This window comes from Asterias rubens, chromosome 22, assembly GCF_902459465.1.
Source record: "Asterias rubens chromosome 22, eAstRub1.3, whole genome shotgun sequence".
In the NCBI taxonomy this organism is placed as follows: domain Eukaryota; kingdom Metazoa; phylum Echinodermata; class Asteroidea; order Forcipulatida; family Asteriidae; genus Asterias; species Asterias rubens.
The window spans coordinates 4537934-4555759 of record NC_047083.1 but is presented as its reverse complement, the minus strand read 5'-3'; the positions used below and the strand labels follow the sequence as shown (position 1 = coordinate 4555759).

Below are 17826 nucleotides of genomic sequence, written 5' to 3'. Positions count from 1 at the left end.
AATGCACACAACTTCGTGTGACAAGGGTGTTTTTTTCTTTCTCAGTTATCTCGCAACTCCGACGACCAATCGAGCTCAAATTTTCACAGGTTTGTTATTTTATGCATATGTTGATACACACCAAGTGAGAAGACTGGTCTTTGACAATTACCAATAGTGTCCACTGTCCTTAAACAGATTCATGTACTTCAAATTATAGTATATTAAAGATTATACGAACCAGTCACAGACAGTGTCTATGGTTTGTGTGATCAACCGTCATTAATCTTCATACGTGAAATAACAAACCTTTACTCAATCCGTTGTGCGAGTCTTGAGAAAACCGTGAACAAAATCATGTCTTTCAGCATGTAAAGGTTTGAATTTCCTTAATTTCGGCTGCTGACCAAAAACAGTTGTTGCATTTTTATAATGACTTTATTGCCAGTCAAATGTACATTTCTTAAGATACGGACGTAATTTACGAGCCTTAAAGTGTGACGTCATAGTCCAGGCTTCGTGAGCCTAATCTGATAGATTGGGCGGCTTTCAAACGCTAGGTGGCAGCAGAAACATTGGTTTAATTCCCAATGCTAAACTTCAAACCATGCGCACACACCATAAGGAGCAATATATTTAACATGAAGTCTGCAAGCAGCCAGCAGCGGTCCTCCTAAAGTTTTGAGGTAGCTGTTCCTACAATCCCGGCCAAATCTCGTTGGGCCCCCTGCCCCCTTTCAATGTTGGTTCCATTTGCCGACTGTCTTCCATTTGCCGACTGTCTTCCGAATTCAGTCAACATTGAGCGGGGGGCCGGGGGCGGGCAAATGTTTTTAATGTGAATGTGAATGGGAAGTGCACAGGGAACTGTTGTTTCAGGAAAGGGTGGCCCAAGCATTTTGGCCGGGATTGTAGACTCTGGAATGAATTTCCTCAGAAGTGTTTATTTTATTTTATTTTATTTATTGTATGTCAATTATTTGGATAAAACAATAAAAACAAGCACAGGCCGTGCAGGGAAGGGCAAAAGTAAAAAAAAACTGCCATCCAAAAAGATGTGCCCACTTAGTCCTTGCTCATAAAACAGTAAACACTACAAATTACACAAATTTACAATGCAGTAAAAAATACAAAAAGGATGGCAAGTAAAAATCAATACACAAACGATATAAACGTATTTAGCACATTTTTTTAGGGGAACGTTCAAAATACAAAAAAGGTCTGAGACGCCCCCTGAGTTTCAAGGGGTCATAAGAATGAATGGTGAATGTGCGTCAGTTTTATTCAGAGCAATATTTTTGTTTTTATGTTTAACTCAATTCATATCCATGGCTGAATTTCAGATGACTCGACTTCAACTACTCTCTCTACTTATCCACTTGAAATGTTCCTTTTTCATAGAAATTGAACATCATGCGCCATTCTTTGCTGAAGTGCACACCCCCTGGAACAAAAGTCACAAATGTACAACCGGGGCACTTACAACAAACTCAAGACATCCCTTAAGCAAACACTTTAGATTGATGTACTCTTCTTTCTTTTCAATATTGAACGCATGAGCATGATTCCTAAAAGATTCACCGACTCGACCTCTGCGTGTTTTGTTTCATAATCGTGATCTTAAAATGTTATATATTTTTTTCGCTGACTTCGAAGTGAGCGCAGAGCGCAAAATGTTTGGAATACCCTGATCTAAACTAGTTCATGTGGACTGAACCAAATCTAACTTTGATGGGTATCCCAATATGAAAGACTCTTCCACTTCTGGTTTTTTTTTTTTTTTTTGCTTGAAATTGCCCGCATTGGTATAACAATCATCTGTTTCTTAAAGACAGTGGACACTTTTGGTAATTGTCAAAGACTAGCCTTCACTGTTGGTGTATCTCAACATATGCATTAAATAACAAATCTGTGAAAATTTGAGCTCAATCAGTCGTCGAAGTTGCGAGATAATAATGAAAAAAAAAAACACCCTTGTCGCACAAAGTTGTGTGCTTTCAGATGCTTGATTTCGAGAACTTGAGGTCTTGAAATCAAATTCGTGGAAAATTACTTCTTTCTCGAAAACTACTCCACTTCAGAGGGAGCCGTTTCTCACAATGTTTTATACTATCAACATCTCCCCATTACTCGTTACCAAGTGAGGTTTCATGCTAATAATTCTTTTGAGTAGTTACCAATAGTGTCCACTGCCTTTAACCGAAATTTAAAAACACCTTAAAAAAATCTTTTCCAATAGGTATTTGAGTGAGTGGTTTGTATTCTATACAACATGTTCTACATTTTCAGCTTAGGCTAACATTTATATTAGGCCCTAAGTGATTTCCATAATGTGTGGCTTGTTCAGTGTGACTGGTAAACAACTTTAAACTACCCAAGTAATTAATTTTGACTTGCTGGCTCAACACGTAGAATTCGATAACATTCTTGTTGTATCCAAATATACATTTCCGAAACTAAATGACGCAAGTGTTTTCCGAACTGTCATTCGATTATACAGATGTTTTGTATTCAGTCTTGCGTTTCATTTATTGTCCCATACCCGGTCGATAGAGCGCTGTTTTTTTTTACTCGTTTATTCGAAGTATCTCTCCATTAGGGGTGTCAGTTCTTGTTTGCCCCAAGCACCAACCGTGTCCACGGCACCTCTCAGTGTTTAACCAATCCGGTAGGAGTAGTTCCATAAACCAATATTGGTTACCTCGCATTCACTTACGCGCGGCATGAGGGATGCGCCGCGGCGGAGCGGACTGTACGGGATGGGAACTATACAACAAGATGTTGACTCGGTCAACAGTGACTGTCTAGTGTGAACATAAGTTAAGTGCCCTTAATGGCGGGTAGGCAGAGTGTTTGTCTTGACAATCAGAAGTGGGGGTTCAGAATGATAGATTTTTAGTTGTTGGGTCGGTGTTTAACAATCGCTATAGTAGCTGGCTACGTCAATGCGGTGTAGGCCTACTGAGTGAAACAACAGATCCAACCAGTTGTCTTCAAACAAAGTTAGACTGCTGTGATGTGTTATGGGACCAATTTCACGACTCTACTTTATATCGTGAACAAAAAAATCCGCGCTTGCGGAAGCAGGGAATTCTGCACTGACGTCGAGCGTATTTGATAGATAGATAGATAGATAGATAAATAAAAGGTTTATTGACAATAGCCATTACAGCACAAAAACTGAATTGCAACTATGATACAATATTTTAAAAAGATTAAAAGGACATCATTAAGAGAACAACAATTAATAAAATTTGAAATAAGGTGTCAATTTATGTTGGCCGCGTAGAACAGTGTTCTTTGGGTTACTATAGCCAGCCGACAAGTTGTCAAGTATAAACAATAGTGGTTTGTGTTGGCTATATTCTGTTTTGACAGGCTGTAGGCTGCTGTGGGTAATGCTGACCGTATGTAAACAAACTAGTTTTAAACAAATCATATTGAGGAAACATATTATTGTTCTTTTAAGGGAAAATATACCCTTTGGTTTTTTAGAACCGTTCGTTTGTTTAAATGCAGTGGACACCATTGGTAATTACTCAAAATAATTATTAGCATAAAACCTATCTTGGTGACGAGTAATGGGGAGAGGTTGATGGTATAAACCAATGTGAGAAACGGCTCCCTTTGAAATGCCATAGTTTTCGAGAAAGAAGCAATTTTCCACGAATTTGATTTCGAGACCTCAAGTTTAGAACTTGAGGTCTCGAAATCAACCATCTAAACGCACACAACTTTGTGTGACAAGTGTGATTTTTTCTTTCATTATTATCTCGCAACTTTGATGACTGATTGAGCTCAAATTTTCACAGGTTAGTTATTTTATGCTTATGTTTAGATACACCAACTGTGAAGGCTAGTCTTTGACAATTACCAATAGTGTCCACTGCCTTTATATCTTGTATAAATGTACATATATACACAATAAAACTAACCCGTGAAAAATTAATTTCAAAAGGTGGTTGCGTTTGAGATATCGCCGGAAATCCGGAGCGGTTTTAGTCCACGCAGGAAGAGCAATTCGAAATTGGAATACACAATCTGAGAAACGTTTTTGACAACAAAGTTTCTAAATTCGCAAATAATGTGGGACACAGGACATTTTTTCCACAACCGCATTATGTGAAATTGTTCACACTATCGAAAGTCACTGTAACAAATTCAGTTTTGATACGCCTGTGGCTTTTGTTCACAGAGCTCTGGAAAGTACCGAGCATTGCTGTGTATACAGTGCTGAAACCCATCGGTAGGGTATGGGTAAAAAACAAAAATTAATATTCTTTATCCCCGATGCAATTTTAGCATCTATTTTATTAAGCATTGCTTTAATAAACACATCGGCGTAAAGGGAAAAAAGCTTATAGAACTCGTTATCCCCAGTGCTATTTACCATCTATTCAATTCAGTTTGGTTATCGCCATTTATTTTAAGACCGATGACTAAACGTTTACCTTCCAATCACGTAGCAACCAGTGCCCAATTTCATGGCTCGGCTTACCGAAGAAATGCAGCCCTTTGGCAAGATATATCTGTTCTCTATGAGGAAACATTTCAGTATCTTTATATTGAGTAGCCTCTAATTCGAGCCTCTAGGCTGCATTTTCACATTGGTATTCCGCTGGGAACTGATCGAAGACGGCTCGGGATGAGCCTACTAAAGATATCTCGTGTATAGTGCACTTTGGGCAAGAACCGTTCACGTCGAGCGAGCCCGATGTTGGCTGTACACCGGATGTTTCTTTCCTTTTAGCCGGGTGATAAATTACCCCATCGCAACTCAATCAGAACTATATTCCAAAGGTTAAGGGGAAAACCATTTAACAATTTGAACTCTCTGTGTCAATAATGTGAAGCTTCTGAAGGAGAGAGATGACGAATGTTTCTTCGTTTTGGGAGGATGCGGGGGAATTTTTCTTGAGAGAGGCGAGAGACATCGGGGAAGTTCAGTTGACCAGAAAGTGTCATTACCGTCCGCAACATGATAATGCGTCACCTTAGGTACATTAAAGGCACTATACACTGTAATTAATCAAAGTAATTGTTAGCATAAGAACTACCAAGTTAGTGAGCAAAAGAGAGCTGTTGTTAGTGTAAAGCACTTTGAGAAACAGCTACCCCTGAAGTAACGTAGTTTTTGAGAAAGAGGTAATTTCTCACTCAGACATTAAAGGCACTGGATACTATCGGTAATTACTCAAAGTAATATAGCATACAAACTTACTTTTGGTCGCGAGCAATGGAGAGCTGTTGCTAGTATAAATCATTGTGAGAAACGGCTCCCTCTGATAGCGTAGTTTTTTTAAGAGGTAATTTTCACTTGTTAGAAGACACTGGACACGATGGGTAATTCCTCAAATAAGTGTTATAGCATAAAAACTTACTTGGTAACAAGCAGTGGAGAGTGGTTGATAGTATTAAACATTGTGAGAAACGACCCCTCTCTGATGTAACGTAGTTTTTGAGAGAAAGAGGTAATTTCTCACTCAGATATTTAAGGCATTGGGCACTATTGGAAAATTACTCAACATAATTGTTAGCACAAAAACTTACTTGGTAACGATCAATGGAGAGCTGTTGATAGTTAAATTACACATTGTGAGAAACGGCTCCCTCTGATGAAGTAACGTAAGTTTTGATAAAAAGGTAGTTTCTCACTCTAAAATACATCAGGCCCTGAGTCGTTTTATTTGGTATCTGAAAGCACACTCTGCACAAGGGTGTTTTTTCTTTTATTATTCTCGAACCACTTCGATTATAACCAATCGAGTCCAAATGTTCACAGATTTGTATGTTGGGTACACCAAGTGAATAAACTGGGCCCAATTTTATGGCCCTGCTTACCGTAAGCACAGAATCGGCGCTTACGGAAGCAGGGAATTCTGTGCTTGCGGCAAGCGTATTTCACGGGTTAGCGGCGAATTTTGGCTTCTGCGCGTGCGTACTTCACATTACTAGGCATTCTACGCTTACAAGGCTAGCGCAGAAGTTCGGCGCTTGCACGTAAGCGGGGAATCGTGATCGTAAGCGCAGAATTCGGCGGTAAGCAGAGTCATAAAATTGGGCCCTGGTCTTTGACAATTTGTCAAGGGTGTCAAGGGGTCGATTGCACAAAGAGTTAAGGGATTAGTCCCGGGAGATATTAAACACTTAAGACTAGTCCTATAGGACAAGTGACTGGTCCTAACTCGAGATAAGACTAGTCTCAACTCTTTGTGAAACCAATTTTAGTGTCTTTTATGACTTCACTTTGAATTGGGAATCACTGTCGAAAAGGCCCGTTCCCGAGTATAAAAGCTACACTATCTACAGCTGGTCGAATATATACATCGAGACGGTACTAAGCATTGACTTTACAAAACAATACGAATGAGGGGCATTCAAATGAATACCTCTGATGGAAGATAAATTGCCCTAATGTAAATGACTACTACTCGTCTCCCATTTAGCCCAAGTGATTTTAATTGTTTCTAAATTAAACAAGACCTTCAATTATTAATGTTAGCCTTTCGATGTTCAATGATCCATCACACATACATCGGTATGGGCAATACAAAACTTTCTCATTTTTTGCAAGAAAAGCAAGTCATTAATTTGCGAGTGTGAAACTGTTTTTCATGCCGTTTATAAAATATGCAACAATTTCATGACGTCGAGTTCAATAAAATTTTGCGGTTAAGAGCTGATGGTTACATGAGCTAAAGGGATGCAAACGATTGACATCAGACAGTTTCGCTATTCCTATTGGTGGAGAGCGCGTCACGTGGGCGTGACACGCCTGCTTGCACCTCGTGCTTATAAGACAGTTTCTTCATTCCTATTGGTCGAGAGCAACGGCTGAAACAGTTGTGCCACATCACGCGATACGCGCGAATGTCTTCATTCTATCAGTGGCTGATTAAGTATGGCGTCTTACAGTTTTTTTGACAAACATTTTTGAAAAATTCAAACTTCTATTAAAACTAAAAGCGTAACTGGAAATCGAAATGTTAAAACCCAAATCTTTACACCATCAAAGGCCTAAGTATGGCGTCTTACAGTTTTTTTGACAAACATTTTTGAAAAATTCAAACTTCTATTAAAACTAAAAGCGTAACTGGAAATCGAAATGTTAAAACCCAAATCTTTACACCATCAAAGGCCTAAGTATGGCGCCTTACGACTTATTAATAAAATAAGAAGCCAGTTGGTAACTTTTTTTGATGTCTTGTTGTTAAAGGCACTGGTCACTATTGGTAATTACTCAAAGTAATTGTTAGCATAAAACCTTACTTGGTAACGAGCAATGAAAGCTGTTGCGAGAAACTGTCCCCTCTAAATTAACATTGCTTTTGAGCACCCAAATTAATAATAAAAGACTTCAGATGAAGTTTTTTCATGATGATTATGCATCTGAAAGCACACAAATTAAAGCAACAATGGTATTTTTTCTTTCATTATTTTCTATGCAAACTGGATGACCAATCGAGTCAAAATTTTCACAGATTTGTTATTTTCTGAATTATGTTGGGATACACCAAGTGGGAATACTGGTCTCTGACAAACTACCAAAACGTGTCCCAGTGCCTTTAACTAATTCTGCCGAACGTGTTACACTACAGCGTTTCGGGGTCCGCAATATCAATTGACGAGCGTCTGCATCGATATTACGTCGCGGGGAGATCTGACGCTCCCAACGGTAGCCGCACGAGCCTTGTTGGCTAAGCGTGATAAATCAGTAGCTCTCTCGTACTTTTGTCTCCCTCTCTGTCAGTTAATTGAAATATCTCTTGCGCTTTTAGAGACAGGGGTAGCGTAAATAGCTTTCATCACACGTGGCAGCTGAGGACGCTAGAACAGATGCCTGCGTTAATTAATCAAGGATCGTTTTGACCAAGGCGACAGGACGGTGTGAAGTTGGGTATCATAAGGTCTGTGTTGCGAGAAAGCGTGAGTGTTTTTTTTTTTGTGCGTGACGTCTCGTTGCTCTTTTAACATTCGCAATAAGTGGTCAACGAAATTCCTAATTTTATGTTGCGTATGCGGACAGTGTGGTCTCTGCGCTTGGCCCAATTTCATAAAGCTGCTTAATCACAAAAAGTAGCTAAGCACAATAATATTTGGCTTACCAGAATAAGGTTACCAGCCAAACTACCGTTCAGAATAAGGTTACTAGCCAAACTAACATGTCACATGTACAATTTGTGACTGGTATCCTGCTCAATTTTGCTAAGCGGGAATTTGTTTTGCTTTAAGCAGCTCTATGAAATTTGCAACTGGTATTCATGTAATGTCATAATATTAAGGTGTTTGCGCTCACTAAAATTATCCCGGTATGAGGCGCAGATAATAAGTTGTCAATATTCTGACGTCATGAGCGGAGAATCTGGCCTAAAGATCCCCCTTGCACTGACGTCACACGCGTTTAATGTCAGCCCTGTACGATCTGCCCTTGAATTTTACAAAGATGGTGCACGGCGCATTGATCTCACACGTCGTCTTAAAATATGCACAGCTCTTTAACATACCATAGAGCAAGGCTTGCTCATTTAACATACAAATCTGATTTTCAAAATGATAAAACTAAGATTTATTGTTTGTATAGGTGTGCGTATTGCTCATTTTCGATATCTTGGAGACCGTGGACAAAACAAAGGGAAACTCTACACGCACATTTTTGTACACAGTCTACGGGAAACTGTTAAAAGGATACGTTGCCTTGGATCGGCGAGTTGGTCTATGAAAAGCGTTTGAACCCGTCGTGATAAAAACAACCATGTGGTTTGATAATAAGTTTTTAAAGAATTCAAATAATAAGAATAAGAATTCAAATGATCCACACAGTCAGATATCCCTTTTAAATACGTGGTTTTCGTTTCACCTCGCAAACTAACACGGTCCGCCATTTTGTGTAGTAAAAATGTTGACTCCGCTAAAGGGCGTGGGCGGCCTGTGGGACAACGTAAATAACAAAATAATGCTCCAAAAGAATGCATTTTTCAGAGTATGTGTTTGTGGTGAGAGGGGTCCTTCCGTTTCTTCGACCAATCGTGTTGAAGCGGCGCCAGTGTGACGCGATGAAACCTGCACGTTACTCTTTGAAACGTCAAAGTACCGCCATAAACAGTCTGTTTCAGAATAAATGAAAGTGACAACGACAACGAAACTGGAATAGTCTGTAAGACCCGACCGTACCAACAACTGGTGGCAATCTTTACGTTTTTTTTTACGACAAAGAGTCGGACATTTTAACAGATACGCCTGGTTGCTAGACACTGACTAGTCTGGCCACAGACTCTACTAGACTATATGACGTGTCTGACTGCACGGTTGGTTTCGGGTAGGAACATATAACATATACTGCTTACTTTTGATTATAATTTTATGTAAAGATTTGTCATTTAATTTATTTATTTATTTATTTTATTTATTTTAAGATTACAACATTTCTCAATGTATGAGTAACTTGTATGTATGTTTCTAATCAATTCATTAACACTGTCTTCCTTTCAAGAGTGGTATAGTTTCAAAGCCACTACAAAACACTTTTGTCCGACGAAAATATTCATCAGTATATGCACAGCCTGGAAAAAAAAGAATTATGGGTTTATACAAATCAGTAAAAAGCATGTTAGTTTCTATCAGATTTACTATGATGCGTAAACTATTAAGATTACATTTTTGGACGCACAGCATACCATGGATAGAACCTTAATCTTTTAAAATGCTAATGCCCTTGAACTCTTTGTACTGATTTCAGTAATAGCTATGGTTTCTTCAGAAAATTCTTTCTGAAGCCTTTTATAATGCATCAGAAAAACACACACAAAGTAGTGCAACAAGGGTGTTTTTTCTTTCATTATTCTCTTGCAACTTCAGTGACCATTTGAGCCCAACATATTTTTGTACGGGTTTGTTATTTTATGCATACGTTTGGATACACCAAGTGCGATTAATGTTCTTGGACAAATACCAAAAGTGTCAAATGCCTTTAAACTTGAGTTTTGTTAAGTGTGCCAAAACGCATCCAGGTTAAAAGAATATATTTCCAAAATGTACACCGACGAAAAACACCGTTTAAATAAATCTCTGGTACTGGTTTGATCGTTATATTACATATAAACCACAAGAGAAATTGACTATTTAATATATTTTAAAGAACATTCAAACATGGCAATATATTTATCTGCTTTGTATAATATTACTACCAATGCAGAGATATATTGTTGGTGTTTTTTTTCGTGTGAAGAACTGAATGTTCGAAGGAATGATGGATGTTTTTTATGTTCTTTTGACTATTCTCTTAGAAACTGTGTCGGCAACCCGTCTAGACACATAGACGAGCCAACCAGAAATTAGCCCAATACTATTTTATTAATAAATATTATCCAAACGATTCGAATCGTCATATTGTTAAGTTCATTAATTCCCCGAAATGGCCCTTTGCATAACTAAGGCTTCATCTAAAATGCACTTGTCTTTTGCCGATTAACATCTTAACGAGGAGAACTACATACTAAGTAGTTTAGAGTTGTCTTGCCTTGCATTTATTTCACTTACGCAACCGATTTAATTATTTGATTTCACAAGTTCATTTTAAGACCATAATGTCACACGAGGTCACTCACAGGCAACAAGTTTCAGGCCATCTCAAAAAAGAAAAGGCCGTTGACATTTCAATGTTCATATGTTTTCTTTGGGATCGAAAGACAATGTTCGAAAATAATATCGAAGTCTTATACAGCGCACGTATCTACCAAACACGGTACTCAAGGCGCTGAGTACTGCACAATATTTCAGAAAGATAGGTTATTGCAGTGATGAATTCTGAGACCCAATTATTAAGCACCTTATACGGGTTTACAAGGTGCTCTTGCGCATGCAGCAGCCTCAGCCAGGAACACCGGGGCGAACCTACTTCTCTGTTTGATAAGTGCACTTAATTCTTTTACATGCGTTACACAATACATGGGACCAACGGCTTTACGCCCCATCCGACGAAGCAATGGTTAAGTGTTTTGCTTAAGGAAACAAGTGTCACGGCTTGGAATTGTATTGACACATTCTGATACATATCAATCAATATAAAATATACTGAATCCACATTCACATGGAGGCATCGTCCTAAAAGCCGAGGCTTGCGATGGATGTGACCGTTACAACAACACAAAACCAAACAAAACAAGATAACAGCGCTTGACAGACGAATAAATAAATACTAACTGTTACTGGTAGAAAACTACACAAGGGTTTAAAGACTATCGAAACTATTGGTAATGTCAAAGACCAGTCTTCTCACTTGGTGTATCTCAACATATGCATAAAGTAACAAATAATATGAAAATTTGAGCTCAATTATTGGTCGTCGAAGTTGCGAGATAATAAAGAAAGAAAAAAACGCCTTTGTCGCACCATGGTCACACGAAGTTGTGCGCTTTCAGATGCTAGATTTTGAGACCTCAAGTTCTAATTCTGAGGGAGCCGGTTTTTTTTTACAATGTGTTATACTATCGACCTCCACCCATTACTCGTAGTCAAGAAAGGTTTTATGATAATAATTATTTTGAGTAATCACCAATAGTGGCCACTGCCTTTAACCATTGCTAACTTTTTATACATAACGCTAGAACAGTATACGAAGTAGACAAATGGACTAATGATACAAACAACACGAAATAGAAACATTAGACGAGTAAGGTCGATATAATGATACTATGGTACAGATGATAGACTTAAGCATCATAGAGGGGTTTTTCCAAGCCGGTGGGAGAGAGAGAGGGGGGGGGGGTCGGTGAGTTGGGGAGTGGAATTACTAACAGGAATGGACTGATTGATTGACACAAGATATAAATCAATCACAATTGGACGTAAGTTATTAAAATAATATTCCTTAAAGTATGAATTATTCTCTATGATTTAAAAAAAGTGCTCACGAGGACCATCTTTACCCGTAATTTATTTACATATTTGTTGATTATTTATGGATTCTGAGTTGTTTGATTTTTAAGAGGCAAATGTATTCTTGGGTGTCGTGTTCTCCCAAATGAATTAAATATTTGGCACCTGTCTTAAATGTCAACCTGCATGCATAAATATTATAAGAAAATTGTGGTTTGGGTTAATTGGGTACGTCAAATCCAATATTTTGAAAGCTAACACATTGTAAATCTTTTCAAAGGGGGCTCTATATGTTCTGAACAACAATTTGCTTCATCCATAGTAGTTCTGTTAACATAGTTTTTCTTCAGGTGTTTTCTGTAAAAAATAAAAACATCTTTTGGTTGTCGCGTGAAATTTGGACAAAACCAGTTTTATAACTGGTTTCTTACTTACTAGTGTAGATGCACTTTGCTTGTCTTTATTTGCTTTATTTAAAATTAAAATAAAGGTATTTGCATGATTTTTTTTCAGATCAGCATACTGATCAAAACGTCGTGTTGAATCCAACGGTTCATTTCAGAACAACTCCAACTCATTGAGAGATTATCAATACAAGGTTTAACCGCAAATTTAACTTTATCATATAAATATTTATTAATTATAGGGGGTTGGTGGTTTGCAGTTGGACGAAAACAGTTCATTGCTTGTCCCTTGCATAATTTTAATTTTGCATACAACCAGAAATCTGCGATCTTCAAATAAATTCCTTCTGACTCCCCCAGTTATCAAAACCAAGTCGTACGGTTCCCGCTCTTTCCAATATGCAGCAGTTCTGTTATGGAACAGTCTTCCAGAGGTTGTCAAACAGGCTGAGACATCAGAACAATTCAAAACCCGGTTAAAAACATATCTGTTTACTTTGTACAATAATTGTTGATTTCCTTTTACAGCGCATAGGGACCTCACAGTGATATATATAATGTGCTTTTAAAGAATGATTGTATTATTATTATCATTGTTACATAATTTATATTTTTACATATGTGTGACGGTTGTATTCATTGTGTAACATTTGTTGGTGTTGGGGGGGGGGGGGCTATGGACAACACTGCAAATTTGTCCTTTTTCTGTAGTTTACAAATGCCATCCTGAAAAGATTTCCTGTTTTTCACCATTGAAAAGCACCACGACAGTGGCAGTTTTGGTGCGCGGGAAAATAAAATATCGTCAATAGGCCTACCAGTTAATTACTGGACTCTTGCGTAGCTACACACAGTGAGCCGGTCAATCCAGTAGCGGCTTGTGTATATGTACCGTTACCATACATGGGGGATTATAATTCTGTCCTTTGTGTATAGACTGCGGTGGATTTATACACCAGAGAGTTCGTGATGATGGATCGAGTATTCCAAATCCCCTACGTGACTATAATGTCCATCGCCAGCCAGCTTGGCTGGCAATTTGTGACATTTGCCGAGACCATAAGATACTGCTGCCTCAGAAGAAAAAAAATCTTCGATTTGTCCCAATGTGCTCAAAATTCACCTTAAAGGTACTAAATGGTTATAAGATTTGCCTCAGCGGAACTAAAAAACAGGTTCATTTGGTCGCAAGATTCTCACCGGAGAAACGAACTATTATAATGGTCTCAAGATTAACCTTTAAGGAACTAACTGGTCTAACTCATCTTAAGATTTGCCGCAGAATAACTCGCAGGTTATAAGTTCCTTTTGAGTGGCCTTATCCAAACCATTTACCTTATAACTTGGAAGAGTTGCCTTAAAGTAACTGACGAGTTGAAAGTTCCTTTTGAGTTTGCTTATCGAAATCATTAATTTTAAGGGAACTATTACCGGTCTAAAGAGTTGTCTCAGAGGAACTCACGGGTTGAAAGTCCCCTGTGAGGGGCTTATCAAAACCGCCGCGAGAAAGTTTCAATTTTAGTTTTATTCCATTGCATCGATAATTACTAATAATTGTTGAGAAGACAAGAAAACCTAACTTTCTCGTGTCGTTCATCTTAGCTTAGTGCTTAAAGTTTTGTTGAGGTTTTAATTGACGCTTTGCATCAAACTAGTGAAAATCATGTCCAAACTAATGAAACGGTTTGTTTTCTCCTTTTTGTTCTTCTATATTAGATTCAAAATGACGCAGCTTACGTTGTTGGCCGTATGTGGCTCTGTTCTCCTATTAGTTGGTCTCACACACTGCACAGACGAACAACGGTAAGTTAGTTTGATATTGGATATTGGACATCCACATCTGTATACAGCGAATGTTGTTTTTTAAGATATCAGATATTGGACATTCCCTTAGGTTTGTGCAGTGAATGTGATATTGAACATTCACGTATGTTTGTACAGTGAATATCGATGTTGCTTTATCAAATATTGTATATTGGACATTCTAATAGGTTTGTACAGTGAATATCTACCTTGTACATTGATATTGGATATTGGACATTCACGTATTTTTGTGAAACGAATATCGATGTAACTCTTTTTAAGTATTGTGGTGCAGACTTATCATCTCCCATTATAATCATTTTTTTTTTTTTTTTTTTTTTTGGGGGGGGTGTCTGGTACCATTTTGTACAGTCCTTTTTGTACGAGTCAGTGGTTATGTGTGTTAAGCAAAGTAAATGCACTTTCTTTGTGCCAGATGCTTTTTGTTTTTTTGACAATGTGTACATAATATTTAACTCAGACATGTATCGGTCCAAATATTATCAAAAATAAAATAAAAATATTATTCTAAATATTTAAATGTGTGTGTTTAGCACACAAGGGGCTCGACATAGAACAGCAAGCTTAATGCACTTCTTCCATTTATGCAAACATGTTACACTGTTGACAATGTTCAGCTCAAACATGGTTCGATCAAAACAATATCAAAAATTAGGTAGTAAAAGAATTACAACTAAACAAAAACAAATTTTGGAAAAGAAATTTGTTAATAACATCAGTAGGCCTATAACTAAGAGGCCCAGCGTTGACACAAGAAGCAAAGTTAACACATTACCTTCATGCCAGATGTTACTTAATGTTAATGACACTTAGCTCAGACATGTCTCGATCTAAAATGACAAAAAGCAAATAAAAATATAATTCTTTTAAATACAATGTTGGTAAAGAATTTTGTTAATAACATAACTACATCTAAGGGGCACAGCCGTATATTTCACCAAACTCTTCCTAACTTAGAAGTAATCCTAGGATTTGGGACGAGTTTTAACTCGTCCCAAATCCTAGAGGACAAAATTGAACCCATCCTAAGTAAGGACGGGTTACTCGTCCTAACTCGAGACAGGATTAATCGTAGCTCTTCGTGAAATCGGCTGCAGCAAAGTTAATGTATTCCCTTTGTGCCAGAAGATATGCCTTCGACAATTTTACAGTAAATTTAGCTCAGACATGTCTTAATCCAAATTATCAAAAAGTAACTGAAAATAATTATGATTTAAAATAAAACCAATTTTGGAAATGAAATCTGTAAACAAAATCAGCACATCGATGGGGCCAGTTGACATAACGAGCATTACATTCCCATAGGCCAGATGATCCTGTTTTGACAATGAATAAATAATATTTACTTCAGACATGTCTGGATCCAAAAATACACAAATAAAGTTAAACACAATCAATGTTGGACAATAAATCTGTTAATAACATCAAAAGAAAAAAACAACATCAAGTACAAACAGTTGTTTCCTGGAAACGTGGCTTACAGAAACAGATGTTTTAGTTTTTATCATCAAAGCACTTTAACATGCCAGGAACAAAACCTTTTCTCTAGTTAATTTCTCAATTCCGTTGGGATTGATGGTCCGGCTTCGACTCTAACCACCCTCTCGGTCCGGTTCATTCCGCCCGGGAATTACTCTAGATTCCCCCACGCCGGACTCTCGTAATTCCCGCTATAATTAGTACGAGTTCCCTCGCAATTGGATTACGCGGCACTAGCCTCCGCTCAAGCCGTTGATTCCGCTCCAGATTGAAGTCACATATTTTCATTGTACGGAGACTATATACAACAAAAAGCTCATTCCTTTCACATGCTACGGTGCGCTTTACGAGACTAACGAAGCGGCTCAAACATGTTTGCCAAGCCATCCGTCTAAACATCTTAACAATTCTTTTTCGATCGAGCAAATTTTATTAAGAGTATCGGTTACAACTGGTTTGCCTCTCAATTTGATTAAAAACCGATAATGTTACCAGTTCTGTTGTCAAGTTTAATACTATAGGTAATTTGAAGGTGTGTGAAATTACATCTTTTGAAGAATTTGCACTTTTGGGGAAAAAGCAAGAACAATGGAGATGAAAGAAATTGTTTATGCATCAACATCATATTACATTTTAACATTGAACAGGCAAAGGGAAAATAACTTACGGTGACAATTATGAAAAAAATAATCATTTTGGAGAAAATGTGGTTATGGCAGATGTGTGAAGTGAAATCTTATGAAGAATTTTCAATAGAGCAACACAGATGAAAGACATATGTTATGGTTTACATCATCATCATCGTAACATTTAAAGGAAAAGGGTTTTCGGTAGACTTTGGGAGACATCAAAATGGATATACCAGTGGAACTTCAATGGAATGACGCCAGCGGGTGTCGTCGGGCTGTGGCATGGACCGTGTCATTAGTTTTGTTGTGCGAACATATACCGTAGGTAAACTGAAAAAACCTAACCAAAATAACAGCTAAACGCAGGACTCAAAACATGTCTTGCCGCTGTCGCTTCTTGTGCAGGAATGATCCAAGTCAAGCGCTGCCAGTGCATGGATAGCTCCTCGCCACATAACACCCTTTAACGCCTCAGCGAACTGCAAGTATTCTTTGTAAATTGAAGATACTCTTGGGTACTTTAAATTAATAAAGGAATGCGTTAAATGAATGAAAAGAACTACGTAATCAATATTGACTGTGTACTTCCAAGTCAGTTGATAACAATGGGTGCGTTTCATGATTAGCTTCCGAGTGCGTTCGAATAGCTTTGACGTCATTCCAGGGGCTCACCCGGGTCAGCCCAAGTGCCCTGCTTGTGAAGTGGGTCACTTGGGACTGACCCCAGGTGCATGACGTCACCACGAGAGGGTGAGTGATCGTTCGATTAGCTCTTGCCAGGGGCTTCACTCGAATGAGCACCGCGGGGTCGACCCAGGGAAGCTAATCGAACACACCCTATTACAATAAAACAATGACATGGGAATTGAGACTAGATAAAAACAAAATTGAAATCAGAGCGGCATTTTTTAGTTACAGTTGGCAACGTATACCTAATTTACCTAGATTCGGGGTGCTGATTCCGAAAATGATAGAAACCAAGGCAAATTTGTAGTCCTTGTTCCTGAAAAATCACATTTAAAACAACACAGAGAACCTAGCAGGACGACCTACACTCAAAAATAGTCAGGTTCTGCAGTAGTTCCATATAGATATTGTCAGGATACCATACTCAAAAATGCCGCTCACCTTGTTAACTATAAACCTTTGATTTTTAAATCATCCTGTATAGATTTGGATAGTATTGGAAGGTATGGGTGTTACCGCAAACCAAATAATGTATGAATATAAATTTATTTAAAAATACAATGTGCATGCTTTTGCGTTGTATTCTCCTGACTAATACAACACTATGTTAAGCCCGCATTTTCCTCTTTTTTTTCCTTTTTTTCATGTGCCTCTGAAGTAAGTCTCACGAAAAAAAACCCGATAAATCTACTCCGCGATAGTAGATAGCAAGACAGTTTTCGAATAGCAAACTCTACCTGGCAAGTAGATACACATATTATGGTGTTACCGCAAACCAACTAGTATAATACCTCACCATGCATGCAATGCTATAAATCATATACATGTGTTTGATAATACATCATACGAACACTGTCTCTTTCACTATCACCTCTACCCCAATCCCATACAATCCCTTTTTCGAATAACAAAATTGAAAACAACAAATGAATAAAACATTTCTTGTACTC

General features: G+C 37.9%; 1 protein-coding gene across 1 annotated transcript in view; it reads left to right on the top strand.

The window, feature by feature from the left end:
- LOC117305089 overlaps positions 1-17826 on the top strand; it is a 48648-nt gene that overhangs the window by 10764 nt on the left and 20058 nt on the right. Inside the window, exon 2 of the mRNA XM_033789824.1 lies at positions 13974-14060. Within this exon, the coding sequence (XP_033645715.1) occupies positions 13981-14060 (80 nt within the window). The 5' untranslated portion in view covers positions 13974-13980. The remainder of the gene's footprint in view (positions 1-13973; positions 14061-17826) is intronic.